This window comes from Leguminivora glycinivorella, chromosome 14 (assembly GCF_023078275.1).
Source record: "Leguminivora glycinivorella isolate SPB_JAAS2020 chromosome 14, LegGlyc_1.1, whole genome shotgun sequence".
Taxonomy (NCBI): domain Eukaryota; kingdom Metazoa; phylum Arthropoda; class Insecta; order Lepidoptera; family Tortricidae; genus Leguminivora; species Leguminivora glycinivorella.
The window spans coordinates 11143717-11164501 of record NC_062984.1 but is presented as its reverse complement, the minus strand read 5'-3'; the positions used below and the strand labels follow the sequence as shown (position 1 = coordinate 11164501).

The 20785-nt window shown below is 39.3% G+C and overlaps 2 protein-coding genes and 1 long non-coding RNA gene across 3 annotated transcripts; 1 reads left to right on the top strand and 2 right to left on the bottom strand.

Moving 5' to 3' along the window:
* Positions 1-364: 364 nt before the first annotated feature.
* Positions 365-7681, bottom strand: LOC125233603 (clusterin-associated protein 1). The gene is made up of 12 exons (XM_048139664.1): positions 7616-7681; positions 5575-5771; positions 4819-4986; positions 4584-4679; positions 4354-4422; positions 3888-4036; positions 3295-3427; positions 2555-2639; positions 2346-2441; positions 1600-1716; positions 1272-1373; positions 365-907 (listed from the first exon to the last, which is right to left on the bottom strand). Exons 1-12 carry the CDS (start codon positions 7635-7637, stop codon positions 789-791), a joined length of 1353 nt encoding a protein of 450 aa, XP_047995621.1. The 5' UTR covers positions 7638-7681; the 3' UTR covers positions 365-788.
* Positions 7682-7920: 239 nt separating this feature from the next.
* On the top strand, positions 7921-8849 carry LOC125233594. The gene is made up of 2 exons (XR_007177867.1): positions 7921-8353; positions 8752-8849. It is a non-coding gene; the product is annotated as an uncharacterized LOC125233594 (long non-coding RNA).
* A 4079-nt stretch (positions 8850-12928) lies between these two features.
* Positions 12929-17286, bottom strand: LOC125233295 (peptidyl-tRNA hydrolase ICT1, mitochondrial). Its single transcript, XM_048139255.1, has 5 exons — positions 17030-17286; positions 16516-16617; positions 15352-15435; positions 14107-14276; positions 12929-13190 (listed from the first exon to the last, which is right to left on the bottom strand). The coding sequence occupies exons 1-5, from the start codon at positions 17183-17185 to the stop codon at positions 13097-13099; spliced, it is 606 nt and encodes a 201-aa protein (XP_047995212.1). The 5' UTR covers positions 17186-17286; the 3' UTR covers positions 12929-13096.
* Between the last annotated feature and the right edge of the window lie 3499 nt (positions 17287-20785).

Sequence of the window (20785 nt, the reverse complement as noted above, 5' to 3'; positions counted from 1 at the left end):
TGTAATAAATCTGCTTGTTTTATTTGAAAAAATCGCCCTATCATAGGTACCATGTGCAGTCAGAAACAAAAATAGCTTTTGCCCGCGGCTTCGCTCGCGTTAGAAAGAGACACAAAGTAGCCTATGGCACTCTCCATCCCTTCAAATATCTCCATTTAAAAAATCATGTCATTTCATCGCTCCGTTTTGCTGTGAAAGATGGACAAACAAGCAGACACACACACTTTCCCATTTATAATATTAGGCCTGATTTAGACGGCGTGCGAACTCGCATGCGATTTTAGTTACATTGCGGGCTGTTGAGGTTAGATTAATTTTGCACAGCCATGAAATACCGCAATGTAATAAAACTCGTATGCGAGTTCTCGTACCGTCTAAATGGGGCCTTAGTATGGATGAATACAGCCAAAGTGCAAAAAATATGTAGACACGATCTTAATGTACAATCAATACAATAAAGTTCTCGGGTTAGGTATTTCCCACCCGCCCTCGCTGTCAACTCCTAATAATACATTACAAATACCAATTGATGTTTATAATGTTACGTTAAGTTTATCAAAAAGGTATGTAAGGGTCCATTAACACGTCACGTAAAATCTCGCACGATTCCAGCTACATTGCGAATTGTTGAGGTTACATCCAATTCAGTCGGTCGGTCAAACGCCGCATTGGAATAAAACTCGCATGCGAGATCTCAAGTTGTATAATCAGCCTTTAGTGTTCTAAAATTGAAACACAATCTATCATTTCGTTCTAACATTAAGTATATTATACCATAATGATATTCATTAAAATTCATTGTCGCTGAGCACAGAAGAGCGCCCGGGCGCAGCGCTAGGCCGCGCGCTCGTCAGTCGCAGCTCGCTTTCCGAAGAGCTGCTGAGCGACCCACCCTCGCCATCAACTCCTGAAAATACATAAAAACTTACCAATGTTGATGTTACGCTTGCTAAAATACCTACAAAGGGGCTAAAATACCTACTGCGTAACACAGGCTACTCGTTCGACTATTTTTTTATTAAGTCGACTAAAAAACTTAATAAGGTATAATTACTTTCAAACTTCATTTTTTTTATTGCCATATAACATACTATCTAATACATACGAGTATTAGTACTTTTCGTCCTTCACATCTGGAATTCTAACAAAAATTCTAATAAAACAGTCCATATTACACGTCGTGTAACGAAAGGACCCTTTAACTTAGAAAGCCACAAATTGCCGCAGCAAATACATGCCTCTGTGAGTAAAGACATCAAGATATTTCTTACCTTCAATGAGATCAGCGAAGTCATCGTCTTCAGCGGCGATGGTGCGCGTGGCGGGGCGCGGGCGCGTCCAGCGCGACGCTACCGGCTCCTCGTCACGTAGGCCTAAGTGACAGGTAGTTTAAGTAAGGTAGGTACAATATCTGCTTAAGGTTACAGAAGCAATCACCGTCACATAGATAGTCTAAAATTTTAATATTGCAAAACCCCCGACGTAGTGGACTTATTGCTACTTATTTGCTACATATTTTTCTATTTCGGGCTCCATCAATTTGATGCTGAAGGTTTATTAGTCTATTTCTGAATTTTTTATCAAAGAGAATCGTCTTACCGTAAAGCGCACGGTCCGAATCGGAGTCTGACTGCGAGTCGTCTTCATCGCGCACTTCGTCAAGCGAATCACCTGCCATGTTACCGAACGCCCGCCGAGCCTCCGCGGCACCCGTACCTGCGAACGGAAACTAAATCATCAGCAGGGTAAGTCACTACAAATGATGGGCACGAGGGCACGACAGTAGGTATTTCGCCCGCGAGACAGAATCCCGCTCTCCTTAACACAGTTAGAAAAGGACGGGTAGCCACTAGCCAGTCATGCGGACAAGATACTGACACGCTCATCATGTCAATGAGCGTACTCGCGTACTGAACTGTGTACTTATTGTCGACAGTCGACACCTCTGTACCCGCCGGCCGCCTGCTTGGGTACGGGGTGTGAACGGCCACTAAAACTTTTCCGTTGCGATGGCTGAATGGTGTCGCGCTCCCATATGGGTGCGGTAGTGCCGCCGTAGGGTCGTCCTTGTTATAGATGGCGCGAGTGGGGTGAGTGCCAGTCCTACCTGCATGAAGGGTCTATGTCTCTGGTTCTGGCTAGTATGTTGATTCCACATAAGGGACGATATCTTTAAAACAAGACCTACTAGCGGTAGTAAAACGCTTCTACGCTTCACCTTCTCTGACCGATTTAAACGATATTGGAATATGACCCTGTACTTGTGGTGCTCACTACTACGTCCCAGGTACAAAGTTTTGAGAAACCACCACATTGCAAGAAAGGTAGGAATGTATGTAAAGTACCTGCAGTTTTGATGCGCAGCCGTGTCTTGGGCCTCGTTGCCGGTCGAGGCTGCTTCGCTTCAAACTCTTTTGCATCGTCGCTCGAGTCCAGATCGTCTGCGAATAAATATAAATAGAAAGAAGAATCAATATAAAATGATAAAATAATAAGAATTTCTTTTTTGTCTTTCTTTTACCAATAAAGACAGAAGGTAAACAATGATTCGCACCTGACTCACTAAGTTTTCCGAGCACATCCTCTGCTTCGTATTTGTGTATGAGCTGCATGATAGCTGCTTGCTGCTCTTCGGCTGCCTGTAACAAAATCAGTAATTATTGTAAGATATAAAAGAAAATTGTTCGCACTGATAAGTATTTTTGATCCATAAGCTCTGCGTATCACATTAAATAAGGCCTAGAGTTCTTGGACAAGTCTTATCATCTTCGTTATCTTCTCTTCTTCCTAGTGGTATCTCGGCACTTTACCAGAGCTAATGAAAGTCTGGGATCCAATTTTAACTATAAAACTCCCGTGAGACTCATACATATTTTAAAAAAACCACTCCACCCACTCCACCCATCCACTCCACTCCACTTTGGCAATTAAGTGATAGGATTTGGCGTAGTTTTTACGAAAGTGACAACCACCTAACCTTCCAATCCAGATGGTAAACTAGGCCCTCAGGCACATCTCGGACACTGGCGATCAAATATATGAAAGAGGCGCGTTCCCAGCACACAGTCTAAGCTCGTGTAGGTGAACGCGTAATATGCTTGTATGAGTGAAATATGACAGGTCGATTGTTCGCGTTTTTGACAGGCGGTAACTGTGAGGTAACCGAGAGGGGGTAGGCGGCACTTTCAGCGGGGAGCGGGAGTGGCCATACTGTACGATAGTACTCTTTATTATACTGTGCCTCAGGCCACTTCGCGTTGTCATTGTTATCAATTTAGGTCACCATTTACTGACCTCGGCTTGAGCAGTCTCCAGTACGCTCAACTGATGTTTGAGCGCCTCAACACAGCGGTAACGCAACACATACTGGTCCCATAGTTGCTCTATCTCGGTCTCCAAGGCTGTCAACTCGCCCTGATATGCTGGCCTGTGGAAAAAAAAATACGGAAACAGTTGTCATTGAATTTGGTTAGCATAGCCATCATGGTTCACAGCCAGTTTCCATAGGCCAGAACCGCCGTTCAACATCTGCCCTTTGGGTTCTTTACTGACTTGATAGTAACATAGTACTTACTGCAGAAATGAAGATGCGCAGTTACTCTTGGCCTGCTCCTTTATAGGGCCTGAACGCCCTGATCTGCTAGGTACCATAGCCAAGAGTAATTTAATAATTTCGTTCACACTACGTGGCGTATGGCGTATCGCTCTTCGGTACCGAAGGTCAACTATTATACTTTTGGCTGTAGCCCTAACATTTTCATGGTTCCTTATCAAGAAAAGAGCCTTATCAAACAACAGTTTTGCTGTGTTGTCAAACACCGCATTTCCTATGGTAACTCACACCCTTTATTTAATTTTTGACTCCTTCCTATCTACAAATATCTTACTTTATCTTCTGCACCGTAAGCAAACGCTTCTCTGCACGCTGTAGCTCCGATCGCCTGCGCTCCAGTTTCGCGTCCAGCGCTGCTTCTGACGCCGCCACGTTGTCTATGCGTTCACGCGCGTCCGTCACTCGTGCTGCTGCTGTCTCCACCTAAAATTTAATGTCGAAAAGAAATAAAGAAAATCATCAGATATGTATGACTTCTTTAACTGATTGCCTATTTGAACAAACGCAAAGCATGCTCGCTGGTACAAACGCAATTTACGCAATCACATACATCGGATCAGCTAAGCGCTCACAAATATCTGCCTCTATGTATTCAGGGCGTTAGAGTGCGTGTTCAGATATTTTAGAGCACCCCGGCTGCTCCGATATATCTAATGTCGACTATACTAATCGTACTTATTAAGATGTTCTGTCAATAGCTATATCAGCAGGCTCGACAGTACCACACAGCACTTAATTACCGCCCGGCGCAGACAAGCTTCCATGGCAGACATGTCCAGCGGACGAGCGAGGGCCTGCTCCCGTTGTTCCTGTAAACCAATTTATTATAACCTATATGAAAGACAAATTGCTAAGACGAGCGGGAATGTAAATCAGCACATCTTATGTAAGTGTACCTAAGAAGTACTTAATTAAGAAGTGTTATAATTATAACTACCTACATATAGTTAAAGATTAACTTGCGACTCACTTTACGTTCTGCTTCTTTACCAAGCAAGTCGAATAAAAAGGATCCCTGGGCTGTAATGTCAGTTGCTAGAGCTCTTGCTTGTTTAATTTCGCCCAGCTGGAACAAAAATATATGGTAGGTTCACTCATTTTGTAAAGTAGGTTGAGGCGCCGTTTTTGCTAACCGTTCAATTTCAGGTGCGCATGGGAATGCTAGCAGAAACGAAACTAGACAAGATAGTGGAATAATAGCTTACCCGACTCGTGACGTCATACGTCAAGGGTACGTCAGGGCGCTGTTCGTCGGGCGGCGGCGCCTGCAGGGCGTCACGGAGCAGAGACGCCACCTTCAACAGTTCGCGAACTGCCCAGCCGTCGGCGCCATATAGCCGCTTGCCGTTCAATTTCAGGTTTGCCCGGGAATGCTAAGAGAAAATAAATCTCGTTATTACTTAATCAAGTAAAATAGCTCATCCAAAAGTCAACAGATGATATTTACTATTTAGCCACCTTTTAACCCCTCTCCCCTTTGATGATATAAATAGCAATATTTGTTACGCTGCTCGCTGTAGGTAAATATTTATGAAGATCAATTTGTGTTTTGGACGAAGTACAAAATATACGCTTTAAGAAGAAGATAAAAGTAAGGTGTAGATAGTAGATTTAAGTGTGACTCACGAAAAGTGCAATAGTGTGTGTGACAAGCGCACCCCGTTGCTCGGCGTCGGCGCGGCCGCCACGGAGCTCGACATCTGGCTCAACTCTGGCCGCCAGCCATCGAGTGCACTCCCCAACCGCCTCCCAGTTGAGATTGAGAAAGCTTGGTGACTAAGGGCCGGTTGGACCAAACCGTCTGGCACCGTTAAAGCGTTCGTTAAATTTAGTGTATGGGAAGTTCCATAGACATCTGCTGTGTGACGATGATGTGTCTGTCGAATGTGGTTGTTGCGGCGGCCTAAGTAAGATACCTACTTATAGGACTAGGTTGTATGTTTGAAGTACGTGTCACTCACGAAAAGTGCTATCGCGTGTGTGACCAGCGCAACCCGTTGCTCGGCGTCGGCGCGGCCACCACGGAGCTCAACGTCGGGCTCAACTCTAGCCGCCAGCCATCGAGTGCACTCCTCAACCGCCTCCCAGTTGGGGTTGCGGAAGCTCTCCATGTTGATCTGGCGAGGGTAGCCGAGAGCGCGCATGGCTTCGCTGAAATCTATTTATTTAATCTATTTATTCGTCTTTATTGAGTCCAGTACCTAAAGCTTCAATAGATGCCTTGTTAAATAATAGTATAAGGTACAGCGGCACAAATCTCGACTGGCCGGTCTGGGGGGCAATTGTAACTAATCCATTTTTTCACTATGATATATTATGTTGAGTTCTACATGTATCCGCTGAACACGCCTACGATATATAACCCGTTGACACTCTATTTAATAATGCAAACATTGTAAAACATGTACCTTAGTATCGGCTGTTAATAGCATCTATGGTTAATAGATACATTTCCTACATATGTACAGAAACGATGAAAAAATACATTTATTATATTATTACTTCTGTCCGCGACTTCGAGTGCACCGAGGAATGATGATGATGATGTCCCGAGCCTCAAACTACCACAGACCTTGTACTATTTTATGCTCAGACAAACACACTTACGCATTTATAATATTGTAGTGCCCATTGAAGTTTGAAAGTATGGATTAACTCTTGAGCGGCAACGAATCTGATAGGTCCCACCTTAAGTTTCAATAATTCTTTTTCTACTCCAGCACTTAAATCTGTCAATTAGATTATTGTCAGCGGTATCCAAATTGAGTTCATTTGAGTAACGATAAGAAAGTCTATTTGTCTATAGGTTCATAGGATTACTGCTAGCAGTAATCATATGAATATAGGAGTTCTGTTAATTTTTTTTTAAAAGCACAACTTCCATTTATCAGGTATGTTTTCATTTGCAATAATAAGTAACTTTTAATAAATAATATAATATTTAGGTTCATAATTTAAATCAAGATGAAAAAGTAAATTGAAATGCGTTTTACATATTACATATTGTAAAACAAAGGTAAAAATCATAAGTTTATCAAATAATTTTACATTCGACATTTAAATATTCTTGAACGCAACCACATTTTTCGTAATTAAAAACCGGCTTATTTTCTATTTCTCTTGTCTATGGCATTTTTGACATTTGTAAACTTTAGACGAAAGTATTTGAACTATTTAAAGTGTTTTGTAGTTTATTTTAATTCGACGTTATTGTGCAAAAACTTAAGTAATTATGAGTGATTCTGGTGAACAATGTACTTCCAAAGAAATCAAGGCTATGACGCTCAAAGTGACTGACAATTTGTTACCTGAAAAGTCGGATAAAGCGTACCAAAACTGTTATGATTGTTTTGACATGGAAATTGCAAAAAAATGTTAAAACTTTCTCTGAAACCGCGTTGTTGGCATATTTTGAAGATTTGTGCAACAAGTTCTCGCCATCAACATTGTGGACTGAATACTCAATGCTGAGATCCACACAAATTTTCCCATTCATTATGGGTGAATCACTTTTTTCTTGGTTGTTATTGCCATGGTTACGGTCCCCTGGGTCACCCTGGTTTTATGCAAAATTATGCTACTTTAATAATGCAAACATGCATGTAGTCCATGTTTGTAGATGGCCCATTAAGAAAGGGATGTATTAACAACAGAAAAATGCTTGTTTGCATAGTTTAAATAGCATAATTTTGCATAAAACCAGGGTGACCCAGGGGACCGTAACCATGGCAATAACAAGCAAGAAAAAGGTGATTCACCCTTATATAAGATAGGTTAGTAACCCATTTTATTATTTTCGAATAGGTATTTATTTGGCTGTCGTAGAAAAAGTATAGTATACAATCGTAACATTATGAAGGCTATAAAAGTCTCGTACCTTAGTTAGGCCACTCGGCAAAGCCTCGTGACCTAACCGCGGTACTCAACTTTTATAGCCTTCATATCGTTACCGTTATATAATATACTATTATTTTATTTCACAAAATCTAAATAGGTACTTACTTCGTAGATCTCGGTATGACATTCTGACACTGAATAGCGAATTACTGCGATTAATTAACTTCTTCTGCTTTTCGCGTCTTCCTTTCCACTTGCAAATGATAACTCACTGTTTGTGTTTGTTTTCATACGTTACCATGGTAACGTTCGCTAGTTTGGCAACATTGGGTGCGTAAAAGTGCTATAATAGCAAACCACACCACACTTGCACCACACCAAGTAAGACCGGGAAAAATATATCTCTTTTCTCTCTTACTTACGGGATTACCCTGCACGGTTCGGTAGTCTGTTATGAGTATGACCCATGGACGTATATATATGGACGAGACATGTTGTTCTATACATACAATTGCTTATATAAATAGCACCCATTCTGACGTTGAACGCATAAACATATCGCTGTCTCGTTTTAACTCAGCACTATAACCGATGACAAAAGAATATGACAGTATTTCAGTACGTACATAAAGTGGAACATGAATATGCGTAAATACCTAATGCGACCGAAAATCCGCCATGTTTTGTTCTGTGAATGTCATTGTCAGTGAGTTCAGGCGGTAGATGTCCTGTCAAAACGTCGCGAGAAAAGTGAAATAATTTAATTATCTTAAAAAAAAAGCGTGGTAACTGAATATATTTGCAGGTGAATGTGAATAATTACGGTGAAAATATGCCAGTGTGTAGTGTGATAGGCTGCGGCATCAGAAAGACACCAAATCAGTCATCTTTGACCTTACACAGGTACGCTATGATTTTCATCAAAAATATTGATTATTGTTAATGTTGCTGGTAAATTGAAGAATGTATTACATTATAATTAGTAAGGTTGTTATGTGCAGCTATAATTTATGAAGAGATGTGACTTACTTTACTATATTTTTAGGCTTAAATAATGTAAACATTGCAGCTAGGGTTGTACATTTTTTATCGACTTTGATATCGATTTTCTTCAATCATGCTTATTACCATTTTCTTATTTTATCATGCTACTCCGCTTAAAACCAATAATATCTTAAATTAACAATTAAAACGTATTTTAAAGGTTACCAAGAAATTACCAGAAAAAGAAAAAGTGGCTGGATGCTATCGGATTAGAAAATATAAAGCCAAATGTAAAGGATATTTTTATTTGTTCGCAGGGGCGGCTCACTCCGCGTCGTTCATCTAATGGTGCAATTACCCTACTGCAATTTGTAAATATTTTTTTATTTTTAATGAAATAAATATTCTGAAGGTGTTTAGTTATTTTCACCCGTCGATTCTAGTGGCACCTGTACGAATAAAAAGAACTTATGTCTATAGGTATATATATGATAAAAATGATGTTTTTTTTTACGTTATTATCTAAATAACCGTTTGAGATGTGTTTATGAAATTTGGCGCACATGTCTATCTTGCATGTCTCAATATATGAGCCAAATTTGACACGTTTATGTAAAATACTTGTTGAGTTGTGAGGGGGTCAAAAGTGGCTCCAAATGGTTCGTGTAATATAACACACGGTGCTGCTCGCCAGTTCTGTTACTTGAACTTGGCTTGACACGCTGCCGCGTGTCTAGAAACCTCTGTTATTATTATCAAGAAAACTGTCAGCCAAAAGCATGTCAGTGTAGGGTATTCTGTCAGCATAAGTGCGTTTTCACATTATCCGATCCGATATCGGGTGTCAGACCGATATCCCATACATTACAGGCGCCATCTTGGATTTTTTCTATTGAAATCCTTCCGACATCCGATATCGGATCGGATAGTGTGTAAACGGCCTAAGTAGGCTAAACTAATAACCCCCATTAGTAAGTATCATGAGCTAATTATCGTGTATGGACTGTATAAAACTCTTATGCTGAGGCCACTCCCTTAAATAAATGGTATTCATTAAATAAATCAAATTATAAATTCTAGTACAGTCTAAATGTAGTATGCCTGAAAAAGGGTAGCAAACCACAGCCAAATAACACAAGACACTGCTCATAGTGTTCCTGCCGGTGAGTAAAGTTGCTAGAGCTTTTAACGAGGGTGCGGGCTGTTACGATCGGCAACATCAGCAATAAACTTATGTAATAAATATTTAAATGGATACTTCCAGTTTAATAACTTACTTCCATTAAAATATTAATTCTATAAAGAATGAATAGTATGTGAAATGAGCCGAGAACGTTGCAAAGTTTATCGATTTATCGACAAATCATAATTACAGTAAAATGTTATGGGCAGCACTAAAACCGCCATGTTTTGTCCCAGGATGACGTCACATCCGGCACGCGTTTTTTGTTGATGTTTCACTTCCATAGGTTTCCTATTTCAGTGGTATGACCTTAAGTGCAAGTCAAATATACATGACATTGTCAACCAAATTGTCAACACTTAGGTACAGGTCGATTCACGAAAGTTGGCACGAATGAAATGAACGAAACTTTGATTGTGTGAGTGACACCTGGGTGGCTAGCCGAATGGCACAATCGCTCACGAAACGAAACGCTAGTAGATATCTATCTCTATCGCGCTTGCGTATTGGCGCGACAGAGCCAGCGGCGTATCGCTTTCGTTTGGCGTCGGAGAAATGCCATTCGGCTACGGGGCCTGTATTGGTATACAGTCGTAACTGTCAAGAGCCACCATTTTATTGGTTATGGTTAATCTGTCACACAAATGCATATTTACATTCAAACATTCGTTCCATTCGTGCCAGCTCTTGTGAATTGACCTGTACTCTTATAATCTTGCTAAGACAGTATAATATAAATATTGCAGAAATTTTATTACGAGCCAATTCTAACCTACTTAAGAAGAAATACTCGGGTTGTAAACAATGCAAGTTATTGAGTTTTCAGGTGCAGTTAACCAGAAAAATATGTATGAATTAGTGGCGGGACCTAAGTAGATACAAAAGCTCGGTCTCGATATGTTGCCATGATAGACAACTGAGCTCAGATTAAAAAAAAAACAGGTTAAATTGCCTCCGACTTACCATATTGAGTTTGAAACACCGCCAATGCTAAATTCAAAGAGATGAGAAACATCTACTCAAGTTAATGAATCTCGAGGATATAAACAAGTAGGTATTCTTCTATTTCTGCTTTGACTTAGATGATTTAGGCGCGTAGGTTCTGGTTTTAGGTTACCAGTCGTATAGAAAAACGAAAAAACAATTTTAAACTTTATTAATATCATATCTAAAAGCTAAATACATTACATTCAAATTAAAAGAACTAAAGGTAATGGTAACTGGTCGCGTTTGGCAGTCAAAAACACTGACTGCCACCAATCCTCAGGTATTTTCATAATCATTTTACCAATTCTAAAGTACTGTTGTTCCGCTTCTTAAAGGACTGCAAGGTTACTATGGCAGTGGACACACTAATAAATGACTTTCAAAATAGCTGAGGTTTTCTTGAACACTGGCCTACAGACAGAATGGCAATGGACAAATACCTAAAACATTAACAATCCTAGTGCAAATATTAATTCCTTTTTTCTACTCCCGAACTGTTATTCATCATTTACAGGGTCGTGCATAGATCTTTAAAACCCTTCATAACAGTCTATTCCCCAAAGCCAGCGTCCGCCGGCTTTCCACGCATGCGCGCAGTATCGAAAAAACTGAAAACGCATTGTTTGGCTCTGTAACCATGGCAACGCATTGTTATAACGATACTGCGCACTTTGGGTAGCTGAGTTGACAGTGCAAACCTTTGCGTCAAAATACAGGAAACAGTGTGAATTTCACGAAATTTATTCAAGAAAACTATTAAAAACTAAGTGTATGATCGTAGAAAAAGTATTGTATGCAACGGTGTTTAACTGAATCAAAAATACTCGTGGCGTCTTAATAACAATTTTCGGATTCGCCTCAAATTGTTACCCACGCCACTCGTCTTTTTTGACCTCCTTTAACCTCCTAAGGCCCAAGGTCCTTCCTATAGTAATAATTAAGTTGGTCATTCAGACCCAGCTTCTTCAACGACTGTATAGTCATAGCGTACCACGGTCCTACCAGTAGGACTTATTATAAAAGCCATAATTTTGATTTAAAATTTCGTGCCAATCTAAACTGACGTATACGATTTTCAAGTGGGGTATTTGAGTTTGAATGTGAACACACTCATAAGCTTGAAAAATAAAAACAAAGTGTCAAATAGACAAGTTACAGACGGCGACATGGGTATTCCGTGAAGGAGAGGTTAGTAAATCCAATTTTATTCATGTAATCTTGAGTAATTTTTTACTAATTTTTAAATTATCTTCTTCTTTATTAGTTATTTTACGGAGTTAAGTAATAATGTCTTTGATTTTGCTTATATTTTACGAAATACGGGATGTAAAAATATTAAGTCCTATGAGTAGTACCTCGGGTTTATACAAATACATAATTTAATAATAATTTTTGTGATGGTTGCAAAAACTGACACAAATTGCTTTTATTGTTGTAGGATTAAATGACAGAGAAACATAATTCGCTCTTAGGGAATCAGAAATAGAAACTGAAGATGAAGAAACAGACGTTTACGACATAAAACTCATAGAAACAAATTTTGTACAAACAAGATCCCGGTATGATTCCTCTAGTTCCTATGTCGATATTTCTCTGTCAGAACTAATTTCAAAGCCTAACCACGGCTGAACCCGATATTTTGCCGTGCAGCTTCTGGACGTCGTCGAGGAGCGCCTACAAGAGGACGATCTCAGGCTCGTAGTGGAGTAACGTTCGTCCAAAACTGATTAAAAGTGATTAGTGCATTATATTATTTAAATAAGACTATTATTTTATTGTATTCATTCAATAAAACTAAAAAGAAACAAATCTTTAAGTGATTTTTTTTATTTTCTTAATATAAATTACGTTTTTTTATAAGCCCATGGTCCTTCCTGTAGGACTTTTTTAATTAAAATCAAATTATCCGAAAAGGCATCATAAACTGATAATAAATATGCCCCAAAGCTGTTGGTGGCATACAAGTACAATAACATTTAAAAAATGTGTTCCTAATGTTTGGGCCTGAACGAGTATAAAACAATAGTACTACTGGTAGTACCGTGGTTCGCAATGACTAGGGGCCGAATTTCGCCTTGGGCCTTAGGAGGTTAAACGCCTGTTGCATAAAATACTATTACCTACAAGTTCTTGCTTGATCATCTCGCCTCTCGTAAAGAACAGGATTTTCGGCGCTAGCCAAAGTAACTCTAGCTTATGAGATTTATGTACGGCTGTGTGTACGCTTATTTTTAGGGATCCATACCTCTAAAATAACGAACCTTTATATTTCTTGAAGATGACATTAAGATGTCCCCTGCATATAAGTTGTGTCTTACATATGCACCTTGTTGCAATGCACGAAAACTGATATTTGGCTGTACCCGCGCGTCAGTTGACGTCTGCAGTCTGTAGTGGTATATCAGCAAGTTAGCACTGATAAAAGTATAGGTGTCCATTGCCATTGCCATATGTACTGCAGCCTAGTGTAACGCAACCAATTAGTGGAAGAATCATAAGTCCACGACGGTAGGGGGCTGCCTCTGAGCGCGCTTCACTGCGTCCTCTCGCTTTAGCGCCACTCGCATACGCGCCGCTTTTAGGTGTCTGTAGGCAAAAAGTACAGCTATGAGCGCTAGGAGGAGAGGTAAAGGCACAAAGTTAATCAAAATACCGTGTGATTATATCAGACAGGCGAAATTCCTTTTTAATTCGTGATTTCTTGTAGATAAATCTCTCAACCTATATTATTCTGATAACACTTATGCCCTCTTACCGCCAAATTCTAACGATGTATCATGTCATATCATAAAAATACTAATAGATAGAAGTCAACTGAGGGCCTACCGCAAAAGAACACCGGGGTTCGCAAACCGCAGGCATCTTTCTCCTTTTCTCCAATTGAAACGCAATTATAGCAGAATATGTAGCTTAATTATTGTAATTAGAGTATTCAGAGTGCGCAACAGGCCCTTGTTCAAAGGATATTGCTTGTGACGGTTTAGCCTATTGCTGGTCTAATTCGTACAGGTGTTTCGTGAAAAATAGGAAATAAATCACAAAAGGTTTTTGTCAATCAAAAAACAAATATAGTAACCATATATGAGATGCAACACAGAGTTACACTTTTTTTTTATCTACGTCGGTGGTCTGCCTGATCGAAAGCGGTCACCGCAACCTATGAACGCCTGCAGATCAAGGAGTGTCACATGCGCGTTGCCAACCCATTAAAAGCTTGTACACTCCCTTTTGCTGTGTTATTAAGTACACAGCAAAAAAGAGTGTACAAGTTCCAAGGAGGGTTCGGGTTGCCGACGACTCAAAGGACAATATACGGAACAAATTAGTTCCGTAGATCCTTCCGTTACCAGCACACTGCACCCTTGTTGAGCTCTGGCAGCCTCACTCAATTTTGAGATTTTGTTAAATTGGTGATGAAATGTATCTTTCTAGAAAGACTGAAATATGAACGCTCAAAGAGTCAAAACACACTAAACGCGAAATTGAAACACCAGAAGCATACCTCTGTCTAACTTTCTCAAGGGTCTCCGGCGAAGGCGCCCGCTGCGTGACGGCGGCGTCCCTCAGCAGAGTGCGAAGCTTCTGGAGACAGTCGGCTAGGTTCAGCTGCTGCGACCGAGTGGCGTCAGAGCGGATGATGAGGTACCCCTCCTTGGATAATTTCTTGCCATGCTGAAATTTTTAAGACCATAACAATGAGCATTTTCAGAATTTGGGACCCCCCAGTTAGCGTATAAGTTGTTAACAAAAATTAACTCACTGTCAGTTTTGTGGCGATAATTATGCATGAAATTTCTATAAAAATATGGTTTTTGTGTTAATTACATAAACTTTAAGCGATAATCTACATTCAGAATGTGAAAAAAGTAAATTTTTAGACAGATTTTATGCTTAATTGTCGTCACAAAACTGACAGCGAGTTCATTTTTGTTGACAACTTACGCTAATTCCCAAATTTCCCAAATTCTGAAAATGCCCCAATTCATGTTCCAAATGCTTATCACAATTCAAGACATTCTTCAAGCGTAAGCCCTATACTCAAACTAACTTAGGTGAGGAGAAGCCGTGGTTTTACTCCAGTTTTGTGGATTCTGTGCAGAGTGTAGAACTATCAGTCGTACCCGTACCTACAGTCTCATACACTTAACTGACCATTGGTAAAATCTAATGAACACATTGAGTGGCAGAAATATGCCAGGCAGGTTCTCCGGTTGCCCTCAGCTGTGTTACAAGAAAATTAAGGTATAGAACGAGCAAACTGGATGAGTTAGCCAATACTAAACTTTAAGAATGAGGTAGGAGAATTTGAAGCGCTGGTGGCCTAACGGTAAGAGCGTGCGACTTTCGATCCGGAGGTCGCGCGTTCGAACCCCGGCTCGTAAAAATGAGTTTTTCCGAACTTATATGCGATATGTCATTTAATATTTGTCAGTCGCTTTTCGGTGAAGGAAAACATCGTGAGGAAGCACCAACTGATTCCAATAAGGCTTAGTTACCTTTCGGGTTGGAAGGCCAGGTGGCAGTCGCTTTCGTAAAACGGGAGCGTACGCCAAATCTTGGGATTAGTTGTCAAAGCGGACCCCAGGCTCGCATGAGCCGTGGCAGATGCCGGGATAACGCAAGGAGGATGTGGATGTGTATAGGAATTTGATATTTGTATACAGAGTTCAATAATTGACAAAAGTCGGTATGTCAGACCAGTTCATGTGTTTGGATCCCGAAACTTCATGTCATACTAAACACTAACCAGTTCTAACATCTTCTCCTTCACTTCTGGGTGCAGCCAATCTGCTTCACTCAGCTTGAAGCGCAGGTCAACCTTGGTGTGAACCTGAAAAATTATAACACTGAATGAAACAATCTGCAGGCCTAGTACAGTCAAGTGCAAAAATACGTATCGATTTTATCCGCTCAAAAATATGTACCGAGACCTTATTCCGCCGACATAAAGTGCTATGGGACATATTTTTGATAAGTTGTACGCACCCATATTTTTACACTTGACTGTACATTAGTGTCACACCTCGGACAATGGCGATCAAATATATGAAAGAGGCACGTTCCTACACTTCCTACGCACACAGTCTGAGCTTGTGTAGGTAAACGCATACAATGCTAATATGAGTGAGATATGACAGGTCGACTGGACGCGTTTTTGACAAGCGGTAACTGTGAGGTAGCCGAGAGCAGGTGCCGTGTGCTAGTGTGCTTAACCTTATTATGTCAGTGTGGCCCTATTGCACTTACAAATAGTGCGAAAAATACGGCCTGACCTAATTTATAGTGCCTATACCTTATTATGTGCTTGCTGTTCTATAATTTATATAGAACAGCAAGCACATAATAAGGTATAGGCACTATAAATTAGGTCATATATTTATATGGCTCTTCATTTTTCTCATAATCAAGACCAGAACAGAGTGTTATGGAATATTAGAGAACCAATGTATTTACATTGGTTCTCTAACATTCCATACCACTTCTATTTACAATTTTACACATAAACTCTACATATCATCATTTGGCCCTGGTAGATCTATGATGGGAAATTTTTAATTCTTTATACTTACTAATGCAAGTTTAGTAAGATTACTGACAGCCAGTTACTACCGATAACAAATTTCACCAATCTGCCTTTTCTGTTGTTCTTTCACTGCCTAAAGAGCCTAAACCACTAGTGGGCATAGTAAGGCCCGCGGGCCATGTCTGGCCCACAAAAGAACGGTATCTGGCCCGCCACCGGCCCTTCAAAACAGTGTGTGATATGGTCAGCAGGCCAGCACTATATTAAAAATGTATTTTTTTGGTGTAAATCTGGCCCGCTTCTAAATTTCCTTCATACTTCATCCTCCACTGGCATAAAATCAAAATATGCCTTAAGTATTCTAGAATACAGAAGGGTTTTACTCACTTTGTTTACATTCTGTCCCCCCGGCCCCGAGCTGGCACTGTATGTGATGTCCAGTTTCTCCATAGGGATGAAGCCGGAAAACTTCTCCTTTGGGTCAGCATTCTGGAATTTGATAAATAAATCAATAATTTCCTTAAGTAACATCTTATACACAAAACAATAAAATCCATTATACATATATAATTGTATACTAATATACTGCTGATTAGCTGCAAAGACTTCCAGCATAGAAATTTGTTTGCAGGGGGATCTGGGCTGCTGATTCAGTGTTAAATATTATTTAAAACAAATAGTCAGCGAGAAGATGCATAAAACTGGCAAATATGGATAATAGAATAAGGTTGCCTCAACCACATAAATAATAAATAATAATATGACCATTATGACCTATACAATGACCACTGCAGCTACCTTGAAGAACTACAACTTTACATGGCCCATAACTGTATTGTAAAAATTAGATAGTTTAAATAAGCTAGATCTATCTCTAATCTAGTGTAGACTTATTACTTACAAACGCAGGAGTGCTGAGTTTCAAAGAACTATTGGGGTACAATGTCTCCAAAGATATAGCGCTTTTGTAAGCCATAGGCCGTCTCATCATAGTAGTGTAAAATGCATTCTGAACAAGTTTTTGCAGAAAACCCACTCTCAAAGGGTTAAACGCCATTTTACCGAAATAACACAAACTACAATTTTGTATTATATCAATTATAATTAAAACCTTAGCATAAATTGCATTTTATCGATTACCGATGCGAATAATATTAATATAACCTAACCTCAAAAATCAACGTCAATGTCAGTCAGCTGTCAAGGGCGCTGTTTAAGTTAAAAGTAAACCTTCCGCAATTTTCAACCATTTCAACTTCAATTCTCAGTATAAGCGACATCTACACGATCAGACGGGAAGCATGGTCGCGCGATAGACGATAAAATATCAGGCCGTCCCTAGTCCCTATCGCACTTACAAACCGTGCAGAATACAGAAAATGGTCAAGCAAATCTTTTCACTCAAAGAGCATTGAATCACTACGTTTTAAGAGTCGGCACTCTCGAACAACCCTCGAACCGATTTATGCAGGCGTTTTTTCGACGGTCGTGAGGTCATGTCACTGCTACCAACACAAAGAAAAAATCGCTAGGGCTCGACCAACCCAGTCCCTAATATTTATCGATATCGATAAATTTGCGTTATTTTGCAGTATGGCGACTTAACAGTAAATTTATAGTATTCATACATATATTTAAAAAAATGTCTGGGATGGCTGTCAGAGGCGTATTTCAAGGATTTGGCGTTGGCATCCTGAGCCAGTCAGGATTACCGCCCCGTTAAGTGACGATAAAGTATGAAATTTAAGAAAAAACGCTGCTTCGCTATTCTAAAAAGAGCCTGCCGCCTTTAATACGCCCCTGTATAAAATGAATAAAACAAAAGCAAAATATACTATCACTTTTCTTTTACATGAAGTAATTTTTCAACTACTTTACAGTACTTCTCAGTTGAACTAATTTTGAGGCGTTTGCAGAAAATTCCTATGATTTACTGTGCCTGACGTTAATATTTGGCACTGCCTCCTAATTAAGAGTTTTGTTATAGCCAGTATTTGTTGCTTCAATCTTCGTGTTTCTTGCATGTTTACCAGGGAAAGTTAATATTTACTGCAAAAAGCCTTGAAAACCTTTGCCCAACATTATCTTCATACAGGAGATGGATAAATATGCCGATTCTTCGTTACCTGTTAAAATTACCCATAATCGTCATCTGAAATAAAGAGATTATCGATAAGTTGGTCACACTCTATTGGTATTTTAGGTTATTTGTTTGTTTACGAAAAAACTTATTTACAGAATGTTTTCGCTTAAATCGTAGACTGTACATGATAAGTACTACTTTATATTGATTAAATGAGTAGGTAATTGTTAGCAACTCGAAACGAAAATATAATAAAATACTAGTTACCGACCTGCATATATCCAGTGCAAAGCTAGGCAAAAACAAGCCACCATCACAAATTTCACACTTTCATATTGGTTTGCCCGAAATTTCTATAATAACTTTAGTTATTTTATTATTTACTTACAAAATTCAAACAAGTTACGACAGATTTGACGTTGACGACTTGACGTTTTGAAAAAAAAAACACGTAGGTCAGGCCATAGACTAAGGAAATATGAAACTCTATTATCTATGTATTTTTGCTATCAAAATATAATGGACTTTAGTACTATTAATAATAGATGTCATTTTGATTTGATAGCATTTTTTTGTGTCGTAATGTTGGGAATCATTGCTTGATGATATTATCATACTATGGAGTGACGACGGGCTGTTTTCACTAAAATAAATAAATGCGGCATGTTTGAAAAATGTAGGGGCGCAAAATTAAATTTTTTCTTTTCAAAAGCTAACTTCTCACCACAGACTACTAAGAAGATACTTCTCTTCTTCACTCATCCTCACAGATCAATACAACAAGATGGCCCTTACAGGGCGACTCGCGGTCACCAAGCATACGACAAATCAGGTTTATAAAAGTTTGAACGCGTGCGACACCGATCAGTAGCGCCCAAGTATACGACCCGCTAACAGTGTCCGTGTCCGCTCGGGAAAAAATCTTAAATAATCAATTTTGGTTGCAAACAATGGTCTCTTACAGCATAAAGTGGTGTGGCAATGGCAAGTCTTCTAACACTTCTACATGTAAAAAAGATGGAACAACATTCCACAGTTAAGTCAAATTAATTATTTTGTTGAATATTGTTTATTGCCGCGGAGTTCATTTATACTGGTCAATATGGTTGTGCTGAGCGGCGCCGAGGCGCGTCCATCCCTCTTTACCGAGTTAACAATGTGATATGCTATCCCTTTCACGTAAACGACTAGACATGGGGCCATGTTAGTTTATGTCTGTTGCGGGAACTTCGTACTGCCGTTCGTACCATGTGCTACCATTTTATGAAATATAAAAGAAAGCAGATTTGTAATAGTGAATAATTATCTAGAATCTGTAGAGTCTGTAGTGGTATTTACTTCATTGATTAGTTTAGAATATTTAGTTGGTTATTTAACTTAGTAAACGTAAGTAAAAATGCACAGTTTAGTTATTAGTTACTAGAATGATTTTTATTGAGATGCTATCACAATTATCATCCTCCTTGCGTTATCCCGGCATCGGCATTCGCCACGGCTCATGGGAGCCTGGGGTCCGCTTTGGAAACTACTACCAAAATTTGGCGTAGGCACTAGTTTTATGAAAGCGACTGCCATCTGACCTTCCAACCCGAAGGGTAACTAGGCCTTATTATAATTTAATTATAATATTATAATTTGTTACAAAACAAATTCACCACAGTACTGGTACCGGTACCATTGTCTATAATAGACATGTCCCATTCCCATCCCTACTGCTAATCATAAAGGCGCGCCATTATTTGAAACGACCAATGGCAGCACCGTGCGCGCCCGCCTCACCCCGCAAGGATTGGTGATTTGCGTCTCGAACAATATCGCTTGCATTTGGCTTCTAGTGGGGTGTTCTGTGCTCATCCTACATTACACGTTTTAACCCTTTATAGGGCAAGACTTTTTTTTGAGCCAATCATTATAGTTTTTGGTTATGTTGTAGCTTACGGTTAGCCGAAAAAACTAATTTCTCAAATTTACTGGAAAACTTCGGAAAAGCGAGAAAATCGACGGTCAACCATATGACCAGTGACCATCTAGAACAAAATGCTTGCGGTCATACATTTGACCAGTGAGCATTTAACACATTATGAATGCGGTCAACCATATGACCGATGAGCATTCTGTTTATTTTAAGTATTTGGGGCAATTATAAAAAAAAAACAAGGTAACATTATATAGATCCGTTTCTTTCACTGGAGATAATCACATAATAATTAATTATAGTTTGAACACAAATGAGCTTTAGTAGACTTTCAGTCTTTCAGGGAAATCTTAGTATACTATCTTTATACCTTCCATTAAATCTTCAGCCTTTCATAGAAATCTTAAAATTCTCAGGTTTTGTCTTACAACTAATCACAGCAGAATAGTAGTTAATCTTACATACTTAAATATTTACTGAAAACTACACATCCTAGTAACATACTTTTCTTACATCCAAATGTGTCGCTTAATTTCAAACCTGGATAAATCCATTCTGCTTTAAGGTTGAATATTTAAAAAATATAATTTGATCTAAAAGATAATCAACCTTATAGCAGAATGGATTTACCCAGTTTTGAAGTTAAGCGACACAAATAG

Coding starts and splice junctions, on each gene's coding strand:
- LOC125233295 (XM_048139255.1), bottom strand. CDS start 17,185: ATGGCGTTTAACCCTTTGAGAGTGGGTTTTCTGCAAAAACTTGTTCAG. Junction 15,436..16,515: donor GGGGACAGAATGTAAACAAA/GTGAGTAAAACC, acceptor ATAATTTTTCAG/GTTCACACCAAGGTTGACCT. Junction 13,191..14,106: donor CTTGAGAAAGTTAGACAGAG/GTATGCTTCTGG, acceptor TTTTGCCTACAG/ACACCTAAAAGCGGCGCGTA.
- LOC125233603 (XM_048139664.1), bottom strand. CDS start 7,637: ATGTCATACCGAGATCTACGAA. Junction 4,680..4,818: donor CGTATGACGTCACGAGTCGG/GTAAGCTATTAT, acceptor TTTTTGTTCCAG/CTGGGCGAAATTAAACAAGC. Junction 908..1,271: donor CTTCGCTGATCTCATTGAAG/GTAAGAAATATC, acceptor ATGTATTTTCAG/GAGTTGATGGCGAGGGTGGG.